This window comes from Chlorocebus sabaeus, chromosome 21 (genome assembly GCF_047675955.1).
Source record: "Chlorocebus sabaeus isolate Y175 chromosome 21, mChlSab1.0.hap1, whole genome shotgun sequence".
Classification (NCBI taxonomy): domain Eukaryota; kingdom Metazoa; phylum Chordata; class Mammalia; order Primates; family Cercopithecidae; genus Chlorocebus; species Chlorocebus sabaeus.
In genome coordinates, this window is record NC_132924.1 from 71,417,840 (window position 1) to 71,439,840 (window position 22,001).

A 22,001-nucleotide genomic window follows, 5' to 3' on the forward strand; every position below is an offset into this window, starting at 1 on the left:
GTAACTATTTATGAAGATAATGCATAAGAAAATAGCAATCTATGACAAATGAATCAGTGCGAACAAATGCACATAAATATGATACCCTACTTTTGCTCTTAGCATACTTTTACAATGTATGGTAATAATTACAAAGTGCCAGAATATGAAGTAATATCATCTTAGTTTTGCAATAAATTTATAGTTGTATATTATATAAAATTTTGCAGTACAGAATCCACTAGCTACATATACCTTTGAACTCATGAAATGTGTTTTGTCCAAATTGAGATATGCTATAGTTTTCAATTAAGCAAAGAATTTCATAGAATTAGAATGAACAAACATGTAAACATCTTATCAATATTTTTGATATTGATTGTAATTTAAAATGCTAGCATTTGGGATATGTTTGACTAAATAAAATACTTTATTAAAATTAATATTACCTGCTTATTTGTATTATTTTAAAATATGGCTACTAGAAAGGTTTAAATTTCATATGTGGCACACATTTATGACTCATATTCCTATTGGACACTGCTGTTCTAGAATATCACTTTCACTAATTTGTTACCAATATAAGTTTCGTATGTCTTCATTTTGGATTCATGTAAATAACAAAAGAGATGTTTAACCAAAGAAAACAAAGTGAACCATTGATACACTGTTTTTCATCTACAGATTGGACCTAGACATCTGGATTTTGATAACGCTATTTTTGCAGGAATGCATTTCAAACATACATTGTTTGTGAAAGTGTCTGACGAAGGAAGTCCTGTACTATCAAGTAAGAAATTACTAATTTGAAATATTAAGATAGTTTGACATAGAAAGCACCCAGTGCATTTAAAAATTGGGTCTCAGAAGTTTGTCATATTTATAAGTATTCAAATAATCTGTTATAATAACGTATGCAATATATTATTATATTAACCTATTTAGTGCTCATGCACAGCTATTTAAAAACTCAGTCTACATAAAAACAAACTAGAGAATGAAACCCAAATGTTTAATACAGCACATTACAGTTATTAAAATGCAATGTCAAAAAATAAACACTTTTAGAATTCTTGTGTATTTAAAATATTTCTCAAGGAATTATTTGTTTATTCTACTTTAGAGAAAATACTAATATTCAGATTCTCATAGTAAATTGCATTTCTTTCATTATTATGCTGAAGTATTTTGATTATATTTCAATTGGTGAATAGTTTGTCAGATTTTGGAAACTATGGTCTTTAATTCAGAATAGTAGCATTTATATATAAACACACTATAAAAAAACAATTGCTTTGACAGGTGTTCAAAAAGAATCAATGGAACGTTTTACTCCTAATAATTTAATAAAACTTATCAATATAAATGTATAATTTATGCCCTGAGATTTTAGTATAAAATATAATAAATGTAATATAATAGGAGGTGTTAATTAAAAAGATAAAAAGGATTATTGAAGAAAACACATTATTACCTCAGCTACATTTTTATGTGCTTTCTTTTCCATAGCAATTATTACAGTCATTGTAAGGGTGAGTCGCATAAATGAACTGAATCCAATTGGAACTGCATCAGCATTTGCCTTCAGTGTATTTGAAAATAGTCCAGTTGATACGCTAGTTGGAAAAGTTACTGATGCAGTCTGGCCATTTAATAATATGAAATATACCATTGTTAGAGGCAATTTGGGAACACCTCCCAAATTTTACATTAAACCAGATACAGGTATTGTAAAAGCGCTGATATCAATTAATCATAAAAGTAAAGATCTCATATACACTCATTGGAAATGTATTTTATTTAGAAACTATGATCATGAGAACATCTTAAAAACTTTCTCTTGAACTATTTAATGTTCACCTGGATTTGTTAGCTGTATCCATAAATTCTTACTTACCTAAGGCAAAGCACTAAAGCTTTGATCTTTGCTATATTGATCTTCTATATAAAGCCTATGCACTTGTGCTTTTCCATGTATCCAAGAACGTGACTTAACAGGTGAATAAAATAGTGCATAGTTTAATACCTGTTATAATTACACTTTAGGGGTATGAATATATAATGAATTTATTTGTATTAGTTAATTTCTATTCATTATTGTAATAATTTCATTTATAGAATTAACATTTTAGAATATATTGCAAGTATTTACTAATCCTGGGATAACAGGTCTCCCTTTATTTTTGCAGCAGGAGTGATAAAGCTATTAGATTCACTAGACAGAGAAATTGAATCACAGTACAAGATAGCTGTGAAAGTAACAGACTTGGACAACGATGCCATCCCTGATCCCCTGAGACAGAGAAGTGATACTGCTCAGGTGACCATCAATGTTCTGGTAAGAATGAGTCACTGCTTGTGACATTGTTATCCCTTTGAAAGCACATTCTGGAGAAATAAAAATGAGGGGAAGTTGTAAATGGTTATATTTCAGAGTCCTTGGTATGGATCTAAATTGAGAGAGTAGCATATTGGTCTAAAAATATTCTAATTGCAACATACATTGATACAATTGTCATTATATGCAAATTAACCTGTGTGACTTCTAAACTAATTTGATTGTCTTACAAATCTGAACTTGGATGAAAGGTGCTGATACCTCTGGTTGTATTTCAGAAGTTGTTGGAGGGATTATTTTGTGGTTAAACATATTTCCATAAGCAAGCAAACATATGTCCTAGAGCTTTAAGAAGTTACTTTGATACATTTTAATCCATTTCGGTGGTTTGCCTGCCTCTTCTCACCCTCTCTGGTTTTCAAGGAAGAAATATCTTAATATTTTTTACTAATAAAGATTCTGAGATCAGCCTCAGAGTCTCACAAACATGAAGTATAGAGGCAAAAAATTCTAAGTTTTTTTTTTAAATTAATGCAAGAATATATTTTACTTGGCTTGTTCAAGGCTTACATCAATAAAATTCTGTACATTACTTTCATTGGCAGACGCATATAGAAAGAAAAATTTGCCTTTATAGGTAGTGCCAATTTTTTTATCTTATGATTTTGTTTACACTCTTTTTGGTGCTTGAGTACAGTAAGAATTCTAACACTGGATCCTATGGAAAAGACAATAACTTCTCATAAAAATATTTAAAACCACAAACATTGTTTAGAGCCTGCGCGTACTCTTGCATGGTGAGCACTTTCATATGTGTTCTTAGTGAGCTAAAATAGTTAGCGGTGGTCATGACTCAGTGTTACAATCCCCACTTTAGGCTTATTATGTCTGGAAAACACAATAAACCAGGCCAAAAATCTTTGTAGGGAGAAATTTAATAAAGTGACTTGCATGGCTTCAACAATGACTCAGAGGATGTCATAAGCTAATGAACCTACTCTCCTTATGCCAGCTTTCAATAATACATCCCAATACACTCTAAGGTACAATTTCTCAGTAGATGTCCTTCATAGTTGCACTTCTACAAACTTACTAGTGTCACTTTCATTTTGTGTGTGAATTCCTACATTCCAATAAGTATGAGAATAAACGATCTCTGTTCTTCATCTGTAAAATCATTCAAATTTGTTCTCTTATGGGACTAGAAGGATTGGTTCAGGAAAGAATACTTGATTTCTTGAGAGTAGGCAAAAGGCTATACATTTCCCACCATCAGATGGGTTGGCTTAACATTGCTGAAGATACTGTTACTAAATTTAAATACTTTTTCTCTAAAAATACTTTCAACCAAACTTTAGGTAGAAGTTATCAAAATGCATCATTTAGAAAAAATAAGTTGAAGCCAAAATTCTCTAGCACAATAAAGTTTATTATACTACACTTTGTTCAAAAAAAGACTGAAGCTGACATATGAAGGTACACACAATAGAATATTATTACATAAAGCCAAGGCAGATGGATGAATTTTATCTATAAGAATAAACAACAAAAATTTATGTTATTTATAAATGGAAGTTTAATGCTGTTATGGACTGAATGATTATAGCTCCACTCTCAGTTCACACATTGAACCCGTAACTCCCAGTGTGACTGCATTTGGAAACTACTCGTACTTGTATTTGGAGGTAATTAGGATTAGATGAAGAAATAAAGGTGAGAACATGGTGTGATGGTATTCGTGTCCTTGTAAGAAAAGACACCAGAGAGCTTGGTCTCCCTCTCTGCCATGTGAGGACACAATGAGAAGGTGGCTACCTGCAAACCAGGAAGGGAACTCTCACCAGAAACTGAACACTGCCAGATCTTTATCTTGGACTTTCCAACCTCTAGAACTGTGAGAAAATAATTTCTTTTGTTTAAGCCATGCTGTATATGGTATTTTGTAATGACTGTTCAAAGTATCCTAAGAAAAATACCAATTTTGGTTTAGCAAAAATGTTAGAAAGTTATAGTATTAAAATATATATTTCTAGTAAATGATAGATACATATATATATATCAATGGAAAATAATAGTAAGTCTAGGATCCAAGTGATAAAATAGTAGATTAATGATAAATTATTACATAAATGTAATTAGAGTAAGAACCCATTTTGGAAAACAATGAACACCATTTCCTACTTTAAAAATATAAAAAATTAATATGTAATATAATCTTTAATATGAAGAAACATGAAAATAATTATGAAATGTTAATTTAGGAAGAGTCATCACAAGGCAAGCATCAATTGTTATTATATGCAAATTAACCTGTGTGGCATCTAAGCAAGTTGGGACCTCATATAGGACAAGATTGGTAGATATAACTACAGAGACAGTTAACCTGTCTTCAGTCCAAAAATAGCATAAAGGAAATTAAAAAGGAAACAAAACATTAGCACAAATATATTTGAAGCATTTATAAAGTAATTTCAAATATTAATATTTTAGTCAATAACAAGCTTTTTATAAATCAGAAAGAAAAAAATCTCAATGGGAATTGAAAGTTAATATATGAAAAATATTACCAACTTTACTAGCAAATAAAGAAAGGAAAATGAAACAATCTAATTTCTATTTTTGTATTGAATTATAAAATAAAGCAGATGATATTTTTTGTCAGAAATGGTATGGGGAATTGACAGCTCATTTCTCTGGGAATTCAGATTGAATTGGCACTAGGTTTTTCTGAAGGCTTTTGGCAACACATGCAAATTAATATTCACATTTTATGTGTGAAGAAGCTCTTGTTTACAGAGTTAAATAATGAACCTAGCATGGTTATTGAAAGTAGAGCCAGTCCTTAGTCCCAGCCCTTTAGTCACAATACTCTTCTATTTTTTGACAAAAACAACCACAAAGACCACTCTCATGATTCCTGTGGTGAAAAAGTATCTGAAATCATAGCAATCATTATTTTATAAACATCTGGAAATCTTTCATAGATGATTTTCCATGTGATTAAATATTTTTCTCCACATGATCTCTATGTCTTGAAAATTTTAATTGAAGCAATTCTGGTACAGAGTGTCTACCTTTTGTTTCTAAAATAACAACAACAAAAGACTCCTAATACAGCACCCAAAAAAACACATATACACGATTCTGCTATGTCCTCCCAGATAAACTAATTTCCAAATGTATGTTAGTTAGCACATCTTAAGGAGATAAATTTTACAGATGCCATTAGCTATTGCCAACTTCAAATTTGTTATTGCCAATTGATATATTGATCTGAAGCTCATGTTTCTAAGAAAACTCAGGTCATGATAATAAACTGCATTATGATAAACTGGTTGCTAGAAAATGCATATTTCACAGAAGCAGGAATTGGGTGGCACACGTCTTTGTTTTGACAAAATCAGGCACTAGATTTTCAAGTAACATTTTAAAAGGAAGTGAAGTTCAGCACACATCCCACTTTCACCCTACAAATGATTATCACCTGTTTTTTTTGTTGTTGTTTGTTTGTTTTTGAGATGGAGTCTCGCTCTGTCACCTAGGTTGGAATGCAGTGGCATGATCTCGGCTCACTGCAACCTCCGCCTCCCAGGTTCAAGCGATTCTCCTGCCTCAGCCTCCTGAGTAGCTGGGATTACAGGCATGCACCACCACGCCTAGTTAAATTTTGTATTTTTAGTAGAGATGGGGTTTCACCATGTTGGTCAGGATGGTCTCAATCTCTTGACATCATGATCCGCCTGCCTCCGCCTCCCAAAGTGCTGGGATAACAGGCGTGAGTCACCACACCCGGCCATATCATGTGTTTTATAATAAAGGCAATTCCTAACTACTGTGACTTTCAAGGATATTTGAAATCTCTCTTGGCTACTGTCATTACCTAATGACTTCTACACATCTGCTTTCTCCTTGGATCATAGCACCAGCTTTAAGAACTCTGGATTTTGAATTCAATTTAATGCATCCTTTACTCCCTCCTGTACCTCTTAGTATTCTTCTTATCCTTCAAGGCCCAATGCATTTGTTTTACATGAAGTCTCACTTTTTAAATACAGTGCAAACGTTGGGCCAAACTGTATGGTAGTGTCTCTGGTCATTCTGAGAACTAACTTACCTGCTTTCAAAAAGCTTGCAGCCTGGTATAGTTATTCTTATCCAGGTTGCATGTCACCCACTAAGATGCTCCATTTGGGGTTGTAAGATCTACAAATTTGTTTCAAATGTAAATTATAGATAACTCAAATTAAGCTATGAAAGAACAAATTGCTGCTGCCTCCTGCTGTTACTGATCCCACTGTTAACGGTGGAGGGTGTCCAGGTTCTTGGCCTCTTGAAAACAGCATTGGACAAAACACACAAAGCAAGGAAGAAATGATGGCTTTTACTGAAAACAAAAGTACACTCCACCGTGTGGGAGTGGGCCTGAGCAGAGGAGCTCAAAGGCCCCGTTACAGAATTTTGGGGCATTTAAACATCCACTACTTGGGGTACACCCTATGTAAATGAAGAGGATGAAGTAAAGTTATATTTACTTGGCCTACCGACCTATGGAGAAGATATTTCCTGTCATAACTGAAGTGTAAATCGGCTTATGTTCCCTGCCTCCAGACCCTATTTTCCTGCCTCATCTCCCCGCTGAGAGATGTGATCCCATAAATCTTTGTGGGAGGCAGAGGGACCAATGATCTTTTTTTCTGTAACTGCTCATACTGGCTTGAGGCATAGTCCCTATCTGTTGGGGATCACAGAACTCATCCTGCTCTATCTAGTGGAGGCAGGGTAGCTTCTTGATGGCCAGGGCTGGTGTCTTCGCCTGGAACTGGCTGGAACCTTTGTTGCATGATCATCTGAAGGAGGATAGTCTCTAGGTGAGAGGAAATGAATTTGGTTAAAATATTTAATGGGAACTTCGGGGAGTGGATACCTATGTTGTCAGAAATGTTTGTTATAAAGATTTGCAGAAGAAAAAACAAAACTTGGTCTTTTCTCGAATCCATGTGTTTCCTTAAAGTCTTAGCACAAAGACTCCATTTTGGTTTGGTTTGGTCTGTTGGGGCCTAGTGCATGAGCTGAGTCCAAAACAATGGCCTCCCAGAATTTTGTTTTAAAAATTCCCCCTTTTTGGTCAGGTTCTCACTTAGTTGAGAGTGTGACTAAAACTTAGGGCCTTTGCACCACTCTCAGTTACCATCATTTTGGGTTTCTGGTCTCAGCACGTCACTTATAGGTTACAGTGTCCTTATTGTTGCACATTTCTTTCAGCTCTTGTCATTCCTGTTGAAGAGAGACCATATGACATTCTAGAGCTGGCTGCTTGCATGCATTTAAAACCTTTAAGAGAATACATCTCACCAGGGAGACTATTATTACGACTATTGGGAGGATAATACCAATAGTTCAGTGTATGCTCCTTACCCGGGGTCCCCATAAATCAAACCACCTAAAATTAAATAGATTAAAGAATGAGCTAAATGAAGAGTCTACTCTCTTGACTACGTGTTCTTTTCATTAATCCTCTACAACTGAATTTTTATAATCTGCATTTGATGTATTTCTCCATAGGCCACAAGTGTCAGCAGCTGCACAGGTACTTTTCTGTTTACTAAATTCTATTATTTAGCATAACTTTCACAAGAGAATTCAAAGTCTGTTGTGTGACGATAACCTTTAAAGTAGAATTAGCTGTAGAGCCTGTCGTGAGGTATACATTTCTAATCATTGCTTCTTTTACTTTAAACCATGGAAAAAGGACCTAACAAATGATGCCCTTCTAGAAGAGTGAAGGCTTCCTGCCAGTGTACTCTTTAACCCATGATGTGGATTAAGAGGAAACTAATGTTTTGTTTTTGACTGATTATGAGGCAATGTATGTACCATTAAAGTTTCTTACCTACATTGGGCCTTCATCTTTATCTATCAAAGATAAGGTTATCCATGTATAAGGCTGGTGGCCAACTCCTTCACAAATAAAAGTATAACCCCATAAGTGCACATAACAGAATGCTTTTTTTTTTCTTTGTAGAGGCATAAGCAAGAAAAAAAAAATATTCAAAGAAAAGAGTTTCACAATAGTAAAAGTCTTAACCTGTGAACTTGGGAAAGGCTATTCACATCAAGGATGCCATGTTCTTCTGGCGAGAAATGTCCCTGGTTAACTTTACCATTGTTAAGGTTTTACAGATTATTGGTAAAATACAATCCAATGGGTACACAGTTCCAAAAGTGTAGTGGGATCTCAGTTGTGAAACTATGAACCCAAAACCCAAGTTCCTGAAGCTTTGTTGTAGTGTGGATGGCAAGGACAGTCTTTCTCCGATGTTCTCAGAGGATCCAAACCATAAAAAGCTTTTTTACCTGGTGAAAATACAGTGTAGCATAATAATCTGTTATAACGTCAGCCCTCTTGCATGGGAAAACTTTTATACCACCAGAAAACATGCATTGACAAAGACAATTGAATGAAATCCCTTTACAAACTGTTTAAATGGCCCACCAAGTGTACAAGCTTCAAATGTACATGAAGCTTTAATTATCTGCCCAGGAATATGGGATCAAGCACTGGTTATAAACTATTTAAACAATTTCAGTATCAGCTGGTTTAACATGAAAACCTGACAAAGTATTTTCTTGGTGTTTAGTTAATTTTTGTTCTACTTGGGTCAGTAGTTTTATATAAGGAAATTTGGTTATATCTGTGTTTTACAATAACTTAGCATAATAACCATAATTATAATTGATAGCATATACTATTTTAGAAATCCCATACTATTTCGGAACATATATTAGTGTTATTCACAAAAATATAACCTAAAGAAGACTGAACATCATTTTGGCAATTCCATGTACCTAAACACGACAAATACTCCCGTTTACCTCATAGACGAGTCTGGATGTTTTCAGGGGCCCTCTGATCCATCCAGAAAACCAGGCATTAAGAAAGACAAATTTGAAACTGAAGTTTGATTTTGGAATTCCATATTACCATAAAGTACTTATTTTGTCAAAAAGATGATGCAGAAATTTTAAAGAAGCAAAAATCTTTTATAACCTTTTATAAAAGAATAAATACATTCTACTGTTTTTACACAACTAGCATGTAAAACTGTTTCTAGTCATCTTAATTGCAAGTTACAGTGGCGACTCTTAGCAATTTTAACTTTAGTGTAAAACCTGGTAAGTTGTGTTCTAAAGTTTAACTATTTCCAGCATAGTTAGGGGTGTGGCCAACTCCACATTTCTCGTAGGCTTATCTAACTGAAAAGCAGGCAAGTGAAACAATTTTCAAAAGTCAAAGAAGCAGTTTATGGCCTGAAAACATTTTAAAAACCTGATATTTGAACATAATTTAGACCACATATTTATATTTTGAATACATTGTCTTTTACCAATAATCTGTAAAACCATCTTTATTTCCCAAAGACTGCTAAAGTCACATAAACTAAGAAGCAGTATGTTTCCTACTTTTCTGGCAAAATATTTGATTTAAGCTCTTATTATTATTAAACCAATTAAGTTAAAACTTTACAGAGGAGATTAACCAGTTTGCACAGAAAGAAAGAGACCAGAGATTGACTGGTAAGAAATTTTTAATCCTTTTGCTGGCATGCCAGGTTTCTGAGTTCTCTCTCCCTGAGCAGCTTTAGTGACCCAGCCTGACTGTATGCAAACAAACATATTGCCGTGAATTAAGAATATTCACAAATGGTTTACAAATTTTGGAGAAATTAAGCAGAGAGAAATATGATTCCAATTCTATTTATGAAAGTATATTCAACACGCTTAAGAGAGAGAGAGAGAGATTCCCCTGTATGGAGCAGAAAGGAAAAGGAGAAAGGAGAAAAATCCCAAACTTTGGGCTAACCTCTTCCTCCTGGCTGGCTCTCCAAAAATACGTTAACAGTGGAGAGTGTCCAGATTTCTGGTTTCTTGAGCAAAGAATTGAACAGAATGCACAAACAGCACAAGGAAGGAATGAAATATTTTATTGAAAATGAAAGAATACTCCAGGCCAGGCGTTGTGGCTCAAGCCTGTAATCCCAGTACTTTGGGAGGCTGAGGCAGGTCGATCAAGAGGTCAGGGGATTGAGACCATTCTGGCCAACACAGTGAAATCCCATCTCTACTAAAAATACAAAAATTAGCCAAGCATGATGGCACATGCCTGTAATCCCAGCTACTCGGGAGGCAGAGGCAGGAGAATCCCTTGAACCAGGGAGGTGGAGGTTGCAGTGAGCCGAGATCGCACCACAGCACTCTAGCCTGGGGACAGAATAAGACTCTGTTTCAAAAAAAAAGAAAGTATACTTCACAGTGTGGGACCAGGCCTGAGCATGGGGCTCAAAGACCTTGTTACAGAATTTTGGGGAGTTTAAGTACCCTCTACTTGGGGTATGCCCTATGTAAATGAAGAGGATGAAGTAAACTTACAAAGTCATTTACTTGGCCTTTGCCCTGTGGAGAGGATATTTCCTGTCACAGCTGAAGCGTCAATTGACCATATGTTCCCTGCCTCCAGACCCTATTTTCCTGCCTCACCAGGAGCACCCTAATCAGCAGTATTACAATTTACAATTTATTTCCATTTTCACGTAGAAGGTAAATATTCCAAAGAATTTCCTGCAGAAAACACTTAGAAATGTATGATGGAATATAACTATCCTTTAATGTGGAAATTTGACCTAAAAAATAATTAGGGCACATTTCAGGGGCCAAAAACAGAGCCTCCTCAAAGCTGCCATGTGCCCTGAGAGCATCTTCTCTGTAAAGAAGAGGCTTAGGTTTTCACAGCCACTTGGAAACAGGAAGTAAAACTTTGGGAGCAATAAAGGCAGGCAGTTGGAACCTCATAAAATAAGAGGTCCTTCAGGATGAAAACCTGGAAAGGATACCTTCACACGCTAGCCTGGGAAGACAATAAGAAAGTTTGCCCATCTAGGACTGGGCTCTGAATTAAGCGAAAAAGCATCCTCCAAAATGTAAAGGAAATCTATTGGGTTTGAATTATGCACACTGCAAAGTATTGGAAAACCCAGACAAGATATTAGAAGAAAAGGGGTCTTGGTGTTTTATTTGGAGGAATTCCTAGCAGAAACAAAAGCAAAACTTCCCTTGAGAGGCCTAACATCCACCTAAGCTGCAGAAAATTCCTAAGGAAAAAAATTTGGCTGAATATGGGCTCAGAATCTAAAATTACAAACTCTTAGAAAACAGCCATAACTTATAGACCATTGCACAGCTATTTCACGCCCATTTCACTGGCTGTAACCTGAAATGCCTGATGATAAGTGGCCTTAAACCTGGGTGCAATGCACAGGCTGGTGTACTTTTGTAAGTTGACTTCATGAAAAGGAATTGTTTACTTCCTCCTCTTGTGGGATTTGTTTCTGACTTCAGCACAGATGATGATATGACAGTGTTGTGGCTTTATTTTATATTAGTGCGCTGCTAATTGTTATTGAGATGCTAATTATCAACATATGTTATAGTGTTTACTTCACAATAAATCTGCACAGCAGCTCTAGGTAGTATTGGCATATTTGAGTATACCTTTTGTAAAAGAAATATGGAAAAATATATTTTTAATAGATCATTTTTGTGATGACAGTGGTTAGAAATTAATGACTACAATGTTTACGTCGCACCTAATTTCAAATCATCAAGGTATTCTGAATATTTCAACAAAGTGCTCATTAGTGAAAATTAGATGTGGTCCTGATGTTTAGAAGGGCACTATTTATTTAATAAAATAAGCTGTAGGTCATTTAGTATTGTGTCGGTTGAGAAGTTGTGCTAGAAGCATCCAGCCAAGTTGCATTGTTACAAGACAAGGAGCCTCACGTCATTTGCAAAAAGCGAGAAAAACAATTTATTGGAAAATTGAAAAATAGTTCTGAGACCGAATAAGCTGAAGAAGTTTCAATAGATTTTCTTATCAAATCATAATTTATGAGTTGAGTCCTGATATCTGAAACAAGTTTTTACAAAGTTACAAAAACTTGTCCTTTTAAATAGGTGTGACCTTGGTGGCTTCTCTTGGCTATTAGTGTTGTACCTTGTGTAAATTAGGAAAAGCACATAGAAGGGGGCCTTTCCTGTGACATAAAGCAGGTAACTACAAGGAAATGTACATTTATCTGGTCAGAGACAAAATTTTTGTATCTATAACACACAAGGTAAGTAAATCAATATTCACCAATAATGCTCCTGCCTAGATCTGAAGAGAAACTAAGAATATCTTTACTGATATATAAAAAATAGCATGATCATATATTGTCTATTACCCATCATGTACTTGCTGACAAGAATTTGGATAAAAAAATTTGAAGGCTATTTTGTCTCCTGCAAAGAGCATGACAAATTTCCTTAGAACGTATTTTCTAAATACTCACTGTCTCTTTGGTGATTCTTTTAAAGAAATTGTTACCAAACACATGCCCTTTATTTGTGACCTGGAGTATAGTGCTTTAAACTGGACATGTACAAATATAAGCTATTTCCTTTACCTCTAAAAATACTAATAGAGTCAAGGACATAAATTATTATTTGTCTTTCTTTGAATGTGTTTATGAATAGTCAAACTGTTAAAACTACTGTTTTAAGGAACTAGTCTGAAAGTACATGGCAACATCCACATTAAATTTATCTAGTTTTACAAGAAAATTGCCTCTTTGAAGAAGAAATTTTAAAAATTTTGCTTTCTAACAGAGAGATGTTAGAAAATTCAGAAATGACCATCTGAAGCCTGAAGGCATTACCAAGAGCTGAATGTCTGTCTGTGGCTATTTTTCTCTTGGAAAGCTTTTTGTGCCAGAAAATAAAAATAAAAATAAATGGATACTGAATCTATTTATATTTAACCTGGATGCCTACTAAACACAAGAGCTATTAACTATACGCACATGTATTTAGTGACAATGACATTGCAACATTTTTTTTATACCATTGCATGATGTTTAGAGCACAGGTTCTTCAGCCAGAATGCTTGGTTAAGAATCCCAGCTTCACCACTTACGGTTTTTTGTGAAGGTACGCAAGTTATTGAACCTTTCTTAACTTGATTCCTCATTGTAAAATGGTGATAATAATAGTGCCTACCTCTGAAGGTAGATATGAGGTTTTTAAAAGCAAATATTTATAAAGTACTGAGTGGCTCCTAGTAATAAGCACTATACAAGTGTTCTATAAATGAATAAACTAGAAACATTTCCATAACTGGAGAGGAAAGTGATGAAAATTGTTGTTCTTTTGTGTGTACATAGTTAAGATTGGATTTTTGTCATTGCCTCATCAAAACAAAAACTAGAAACCGCTTAAGTGTGACTGATAAATGCTTCAAAAATGTTCTATTTTTTTGAGATTATGGAATAAAAGCCTCAGCATAAAAATCACTAAGCTTGGATATTTTTTAATAGCATAAAGTTTCTTAGCTTGTTTATATTAATATAAAACTGAAACTGTAAATCAATTTCTTGCATGCACTAAATATGGCATAACTTAAAAATTTTAAAAATATAGCGTAAAGAACTAACCTTCTACAGATTTTATTTATAAGATATGAGATCACACTTTGAGAAAAAAGTTTTTAAAAATGCAAGCTGAAGGGAACAAAAGAAGAAGGAAAAACCCATCACAGTTCTAGTAGATATTTAAATTGGAAATTAATTGTTCTTTTTCAGTGTCCCAGCAACTTTTTTATATCTATATTTTGTCACAGAAATCTTTCTGGCTTATATAATAATAAACATTATTTTGTGAAGTAGTTAAGCCCTTGAAGTCAGGATTCTTTCTTATTATCTTTTACCTCTATGAAATAAGCATAGACTTTCTTTCATATATATATGTATATATTCAGTAAATAAGTACATAATTACTGTCTGTAAATCTATCCATCTGTCTATCTATCTATAAATTTCTTAGGGACTCTGAGCAGAAAAAAAATGCATTATGGCCTAAGTACTTATTGTCACTGAGTATGAGAATTCTAGAGCTGGAGAAAACCTAAGAGAAACCTATACTTCTCTCTCATTTTACACACAAGAAACTTAGAGTTGCCTTACTGATTTTCAAAAGCAATGTGACTACTGATGGTTTCTCAGACGTGCAGCTTTGCAGTCATGTAGTTGAAGTCATGACAGATAAATTATTTTGTGCTCATCAGATCCTGTTTTATTTTATGGGTACGGAGGGATACTACATTTTCTGACTTCTTTTCAGTGAGATTGGGGCCACGTGACTCACATATAGCAGATGCTCTTTCCCAAGCCTGCAATAAAAACCCAAGTGTAAAGCCCACTTTGCCTTTGCAAGGTGATTTTAGGTTATCTTTTAAAGACAGAAACATTACGAGATGAAAGGAACTTGGATCTCTAAGTCACTCCTTGAGAACAATTTTCCAACGTGAGCTTCTTAACATGTCTTATTGTGATAGGGAAGAATTAACCTTGTTCCAAGTTAAGTGAATCAGATTTCATGTTTTAGTTGTTGCTGCAACATGGTATAATCTATTTTGCCTAATGCAGAAATTCCTGGATAGTCAGATTTTCCCAAATAGTTGGAATTTCCAGAAGTTTCCCATGTTTATGTTGTATGCTTTTATAGCAAACAACAATCCTTTTTTTTTTTTTTTTTCTGAGACAAAGTCTTGCTCTGTTGCCCAGGCTAGAGTGCAGTAGTGTGATCTGCAACCTGCATCTCCCGGGTTCAACAAATTGTCCTGCCTCAACCTCCTGAGTAGCTGGGATTACAGGCACAGACCACCATGCCTGGCTAATTTATTTTAGTAGAGACGGGATTTCATATTGGTGAGGCTGGTTTCTAACTCCTGACCTTGTGTTCTGCCTACCTTGGCCTCCCAAAGTGCTGGGATCATAGGCATGAGCCACCACACCTGACAACAGCAATCTTTCTAGTATCAAGACACTTGTTTTATACTCTCATGGTTTTATTTAGGTTATAAGATTATGTAAAAAATTATATAAGCAACTGGTTTGGGGAAAAATTATAGGTTTCAACTTTACCGGCTAATATTCTTTGAAACTATGTGCTTTTCTAATTGTTTGATATTTTTTGCAGTATTGGTAAATGATAAAATATAAGGAAACCCAGAGGCTTCTTGGTAAAGTTTAATACTTACTTAACAAATATTTATTTCAGCTTTGACAATAATAAAAGATAATACTGTGTTTTGAAAATCACAGAAAATGGTATTGAAATATCTGTGCAATCTGAAATTTATCTGTATTGGCATTTTTATTCCAGTATTAAGTGATTTATTAAATAAACTACTTGAGATGAACATTGTCTCTGATTTGTCCTCATCTTTTATTTTTACTGGAATACAATTGTCCTGGGGCTAATGACTTAATGTTATATGAGGGTATTATATAACATTACAAGAAACCAGTGTATTTCTTGGAAAACACACACAAATATATACTCACATATAGATATATGTTTGTATCTGCATGTGTGCATATTTATATATATAATATACATATATGTATATACAGAGAGAGAATTTGATAATTAAACAAAACCAAGACACAAAAATGGACATAAAATGGCATTTCCTGTCTTGACAATTTCAAATTCTTCTGTAAATTATTCCATTATTAAGTGGGGAAATAATAAATCACAGGACTTATTCCCCATAATACATTATTAACCCTAAATACAGAATATTTTATTTAATTTAAATTTTAGCAAAATTAATAAAGAGTAAGCATATATAACACATCTTTAAATAAAAGCCTGTATATTTATTTCCTAAACAATAATTCACATAGTATTATTGTTATTATTTTAGATGCATGAACTTGAAAATAATTTTAATTACTTACGTGGCATTATAATCTTGGGGATGGGATTTATATTCTATAACAATACTTTCCTAATGATCTATAAACATTTCTGAAAATATGAGAAATATGTGCATCCTATTAGCTTTAAATGCTGAGTGTACTTGATTATTGTTATTTGTTTCCTAGGGTTGCTGTAACAAAGTAACACAAACTAGGAGTGGCTTACAACAGCAGAAATGTATTCCCTTCTAGTTCTGCAAGCTAGAAGTCTAAAATCAAGGTGTCAGCAGAGCCATGTTCTCTCTGAACACTCTAGGGAGTAATCTGTTCCATGCCTCCCTCTTAGCATCTTCTGTTGCTAGAAGGACTTGGCATTCCTTAGCTTGCAGACACATTACTTCCATCTCTGTCTTTGTTGTCATCTCTGCCTTGGTTGTCATATGATGCCCTCCCTGTGTATCTCTGTCTATGTTGATTCTCCCCTTCTTATAAGGATATTGTATTGGGTTAAGAGTACACACTAATATGATTCATCTTAACTTGATTACATACACAAATAGTATATTTCCAAAAAATATTAAATTCATAGGTATCAAGGGATAAAACTCGAACATATATTTTTGAAGTGCAGTTCAAATCATAGCAATCACATATGTCATCTTAGTCAATTTCTATTTTGGAAAGCAAGTTTAAAATAATGGTTAGAAGCATGGATTCTAGCATTAGGTAAGCCTGACAGACACTCCCATTTTTTTCCTTATGGACTGGATATCTTAAGAAAGTTACTTAACTCTGTGGGCCTCAGTTTACTCACAAGTGACATCTGCTAACAATACTTGCTCAAAGGGTTTGGCAGATGATTAAATAAAAATGTGAATCCCTCACAGTGCCAGAGTCATAGTGAATACATTTTAGTGTTTATTATTGTTTTAGCTGTTACAATCACTAGTTGAGTTTTACTCGACATTGAATGGTTTCATAGAGAGACTGAAATTCTCTCTAATTTTTACATTATCGTGTGCATTTACCTACTTAATATGATAAGCATACTTTTTTGTAAAGTTTATTTGGGAAATTTGGCCAGAAATCAGTAACATTAATCAAAGTAGAACTAGATTATAATGTAGACTGGCAGACTGGTAGGTAGGTAGGTAAGCAGGTAGATAGATAGATATATGTAGGTATATATAGGAAAGTATGAGATCAATAATTTCAAATTTTTAAATCCACTGCTCAAATTATCAGGGTGTTTAATACTTATGCCCTATGAATTCCTCTGAGAAGATTGGGAGTAATAGTTTATAATAGTTTCCAAACTCATTGCCCATGGAATAACTTTTATGGCATATCTTGGGAAAGCAATGCTCCTTACAACAGGCATTGAGAAATAATGTACAAAAATTAGATAACTGAAATGAAAAATAAGAGCGAGAACTGTGAGTACAACAACATGGCTTAGATTATCCAAGTACTAATGAGCAGTCTAACCACTTAGACGTACACTTTTACAGGTAAAACATTGCTTGATTGATTGATTGACTGATTGATTGAGATGGAGTTTTGCTCTTATTGCCCAGGCTGTAGTGCAATGGTGTGTGATCTTGGCTCACTGCAACCTCCACCTCCCAGGTCCAAGCAATTCTCCTGCCTTAGCCTCCTGAGTAGCTGGGATTACTGGTGCCCGCCACCATGCCCGACTAATTTTTGTATTTTTAGTAAAAACGGGGTTTCACCATGTTGGCCAGGCTGGTCTCAAACTCCTGACCTCGTGATCCACCCGCCTTGGTCTCCCCAAGTGCTGGGATTACAGGCGTGAGCTACCGCTCCCAGCCTGGATAAAACATTTTGGAAAAATAATCTGTTGCAGTGTTCTGGATGGCAGCTTTAGGGATTAGTTTTAGGGATATTACTGCTGAAATTATTTGAACTAAAACAAACAAAATGTTTTGGTTGACACTACTTGATTCCTCTTTTTTTATCTTATTAAGACCATCAATATCTACTTGACTTTTTAAATTGTTTTGTATTTTTTTTACATTGACATTAACACTCAATTGGTCTTTTTCAAGACAAAAAGTTATTTACTTTCAAAACAACATGTATCTATTTTATATGTCATATTTTAGTTCAACAAGTTAAAGAGGAAAAATACAATGGCTAGAATTTAATAGATACAACATTCCCAAATTATATGCTCTCAAGGTACAATCTATTGGAGAAGTTAATATTCAAGTACACATAACTATAGTACGAAGCAAATGGGCCATAAAGGAGTCACAAGCAAAATGCTCTGGAGGATAGAAAAAAAATTATTTTAAAGAGGCAAGGTTTGTGGAACTTGTAATTAAATGAATCCTGATGTTAAAAAAAAAAAAAAAAGTAAGAGGCCGAGCACAGTGGCTCACACCTGTAATCCCAGCACTTTGGGAGGCCGAGGCGGGCGGATCACGAGGTCAGGAGATCGAGACCATCCTGGCTAACACAGTGAAACCCCGTCTCTACTAAAAATACAAAAAATTAGCCGGGCGAGGTGGCGGGCGCCTGTAGTCCCAGCTGGGGAGGCTGAGGCAGGAGAATGGTGTGAACCCGGGAGGCGGAGCTTGCAGTGAGCCGAGATCGCGCCACTGTACTCCAGCCTGGGCGACAGAGCGAGACTCCGTCTCAAAAAAAAAAAAAAAAAGGAAGAACTGTTAAAATCAATATGAGGTTTTGAACTTGATTATGTAAGTACAGAACAGGACCTAGGTGAAATTATGATTCAGGCTTCAAGTACTGAAAGGGAACCCATTTGAAGATAGATAAAAGGAAATAGAAATAGGTTGGATCTTTATGAATTAGGTACCAAAATCAGGATGAATGTCTTGTTAATACAGGACTAACATTAAGATCTTTTAAAGTAAGGAACATGGTCTTACTTTTAAGACCCCAAATTTTAATTCTCCCCCCACCAAAAAAAAGAGAAAAGAAAAAAAAACAACAGATAAATGATTGCTTTGCATTTCTTTGTTTTCTACCCAAAACAATATTATGAAACATTCAGAATCTACTGATAAAATAAATGACGAAGTTTTTTTCTTTTATGATAAGAACTAATTTTTGTCAGACTTTGAAGATATAGTCCCAAAGTATTGTACGCACAACCATATGCCTCCTCGTAAATAGAAGTTTTCTGCCCCTTCCTGAAATCTCACTGGGGCAAAAATAATTGGCAGTAATTCTATAGAACCATAAACGTATTGCTTATTTTGAGTCATGTTAATATGCAGTCACCTCTCTTGTTTTTAACTACAAACAGTACAAGCTGGTTCCATTTCTGGACAAAGCTATCAGAAGTACTTTGTAAGAATTTTGTGTTCTATTTGTGAAAAGGCACAATTATCTATTTATTTTAAAAAGATGTCACGTGGCCAGAATTAGTCTAATATCAAAACTAGACTAAGACACTACTCAGAAAACTACAGACCAATATTTCTTACGAATGTAAATGCAGATATCCTCAAAAAAAATTCACAAATCAAATCCAAAAATCTATAGAAATAATTATACATCATGACCTGGTGTTTATCCAAAGTATACAACGCTAGTTCAAAATATATAAATCAATGAATGTAATCCATCATATCCCAGGCTGAAGTAGAAAAATACCAGGAGCATATCAATAGATGCAGTAAAAGCATTTGATAAAATCCACCCTAATTCATGATAAAATCTCTAAGCAAACCAAGAATAGAGGAGTGCTTCTTTGAACTGATTTTTTAAATCTACAAAAAACTACAAATAATATCATATTTAATGGTGGAAAACTAGGATTTCCTGCTAAGATCAGGAATAAAGCAAGGATTTGTTCTTATACTACTGCTTTCAACATCATTGACAATGCAATAGGACAAGAAAGAGAATTAAAAAGTATACTGATTGGGAAATAAGAAATAAAACTCTCTTTGTTTGCAGATGGCATGCTTTTCTACGTAAAAAAAAAACTCAAAAGAATAGACAAAAAACTTTTGGAACTAATAAACCATTATAGCAAGATTGCAGGATACTAGTTTAATATATTAAAGTCAATTGCTTTATTTTATGTATCAGCAGCAAATAGGTAGAAATTGACATTAAAACTACAATACCATTTACATTGGCACCCTTAAAAATGAAATACTTAGGTATAAATCTATCAAAATATGTATAAGATATATTGAGGAAAACTATAAAACTGACTCTAAAAAATCAAAGAGAAACTAAATAAATGGAGAGTTATTCCATGTTCATTGATAGAAGACTCAATATTTTTAAGATGCCAATTCTTCTCAACTTGATCTACAGATTCAATGTTATCTCAGTCAAAAGCCCAGCAATTTATCTTGTGGATATTGACAAACTGATTCTACAGTTTATTTGGAGAGGAAAAAGGCCCAGAATTGTCAACACACTATTGGAGGAGAAAAAAGACTGAAACTACTATGGGACTTCAAAATTTACTATAAATCTACAGTAATCAAGACAGTGTGGTACTGGTGAAAGAATATAAAACGGAGTAACAGAACAGAGTCCAGAAATAGACCCACATAATATAGTCAACTGATGTTTGACAAAAGTCATACAAAGATAGCCTTTTTAACAAATGATGCTGGAACAACCAGAAATTCACATGCAAAGGAATGAATCTAGACAATGACCTCATGCCTTTCCTCAAAAAATTAACTAAGAATGGATCATAGCTCTAAATATATAATGCAAAATTGTAAAACTCCTAGAAGATAACATAGAAGTAGAGGACTTTGGGTTGGGAATGACATTTTAGATATTATACAACATGAAAGGCATGATACATGAAAATAAAGAATTGATCATCTGGACTTCATTAAAATTAAATTTCCCTTTATTATGAATTACAATATCAAGAGTATGTGAAGAAAACTCATACTGAGAGAAAATATTTCTAAAAGACATGCCTGACAAAAGACTGTTATTCAAAATAAATAAAGAACTTTTAAAAATCAACAATAAGGAAACAAGCAACCAGATTAAAAAATGAGGAAAGGACTGAACAGATAATTCACCAAAGAAGATAGACAGATGGCAAGTAACCATATGCAAAGATGTTCAATATCATGTATCTGTAGGGAATTACAAGTTGAAGCAATAATAAAATACGAAAAACCTACTAGAATGATGAAAAGTATTCTAATACACTGACAACACCAAATGCTAGTGAGTATGTGGAGCAGCAGGAACCCTTATTCATTGCTCTGGAAATGCAAACCAATGCAGCCACTTTGGAAGAGCGCAGTAGTTTCTTACATACTCTTACTGTATGATCTGGCAATCATACTCCTTGGTATTTAAAATGTATGTCAATACAACACCTGTATACAAATGTTTGCTCCACTTTATTCATAACTGCCAACAGGAAGAAGCAGCCAAAATGGCCTTAAGTAGGTGAATATATAAATATTCTGTGGTACATCTAGACATTGGAATTTTATTCAGTGCTGAAAGGAAATGAGTTGTCAAGTCATGAAAAGACAAGAAGGAAACCTAAAAGCATATTATTAAATGAAAAGAGCCTGTCTGAAAAGGCCACATACTATATGATTCCAATTATATAATGCTCTGAAAAATTCAAAACTATAAATATAGTGAAAATATCAGTGGTTTCTGGGGTTTGAGAGAAGAAGGAATGATTTAGCTTGGGAGAACACAAGGGATTTTTTAGGCAACGGATTTTGTATGATACCACAGTGGTGGATATATGTCAAATTTTTGCCCAAAACCATACAATATACAACACCAAGAGTAAACCCTAATGTAAATTATAGACTTTAGTTGGTAATGATGTGTCAATGTAGTTCATTGATTACAACAAATGTACCATTGTGGTGCAGTAT

At 34.2% G+C, this 22,001-nt stretch overlaps 1 protein-coding gene across 1 annotated transcript in view; it reads left to right on the forward strand.

Moving 5' to 3' along the window:
* Positions 1-663: 663 nt before the first annotated feature.
* The window catches only part of LOC140709570 (desmocollin-2-like), a 48,916-nt gene continuing 27,578 nt past the window's right edge, over positions 664-22,001 (forward strand). The window contains exons 1-3 of the mRNA XM_073008659.1: positions 664-769; positions 1,489-1,704; positions 2,172-2,317. Coding sequence (XP_072864760.1) covers positions 709-769; positions 1,489-1,704; positions 2,172-2,317 — 423 coding nt within the window. The 5' untranslated portion in view covers positions 664-708. The remainder of the gene's footprint in view (positions 770-1,488; positions 1,705-2,171; positions 2,318-22,001) is intronic.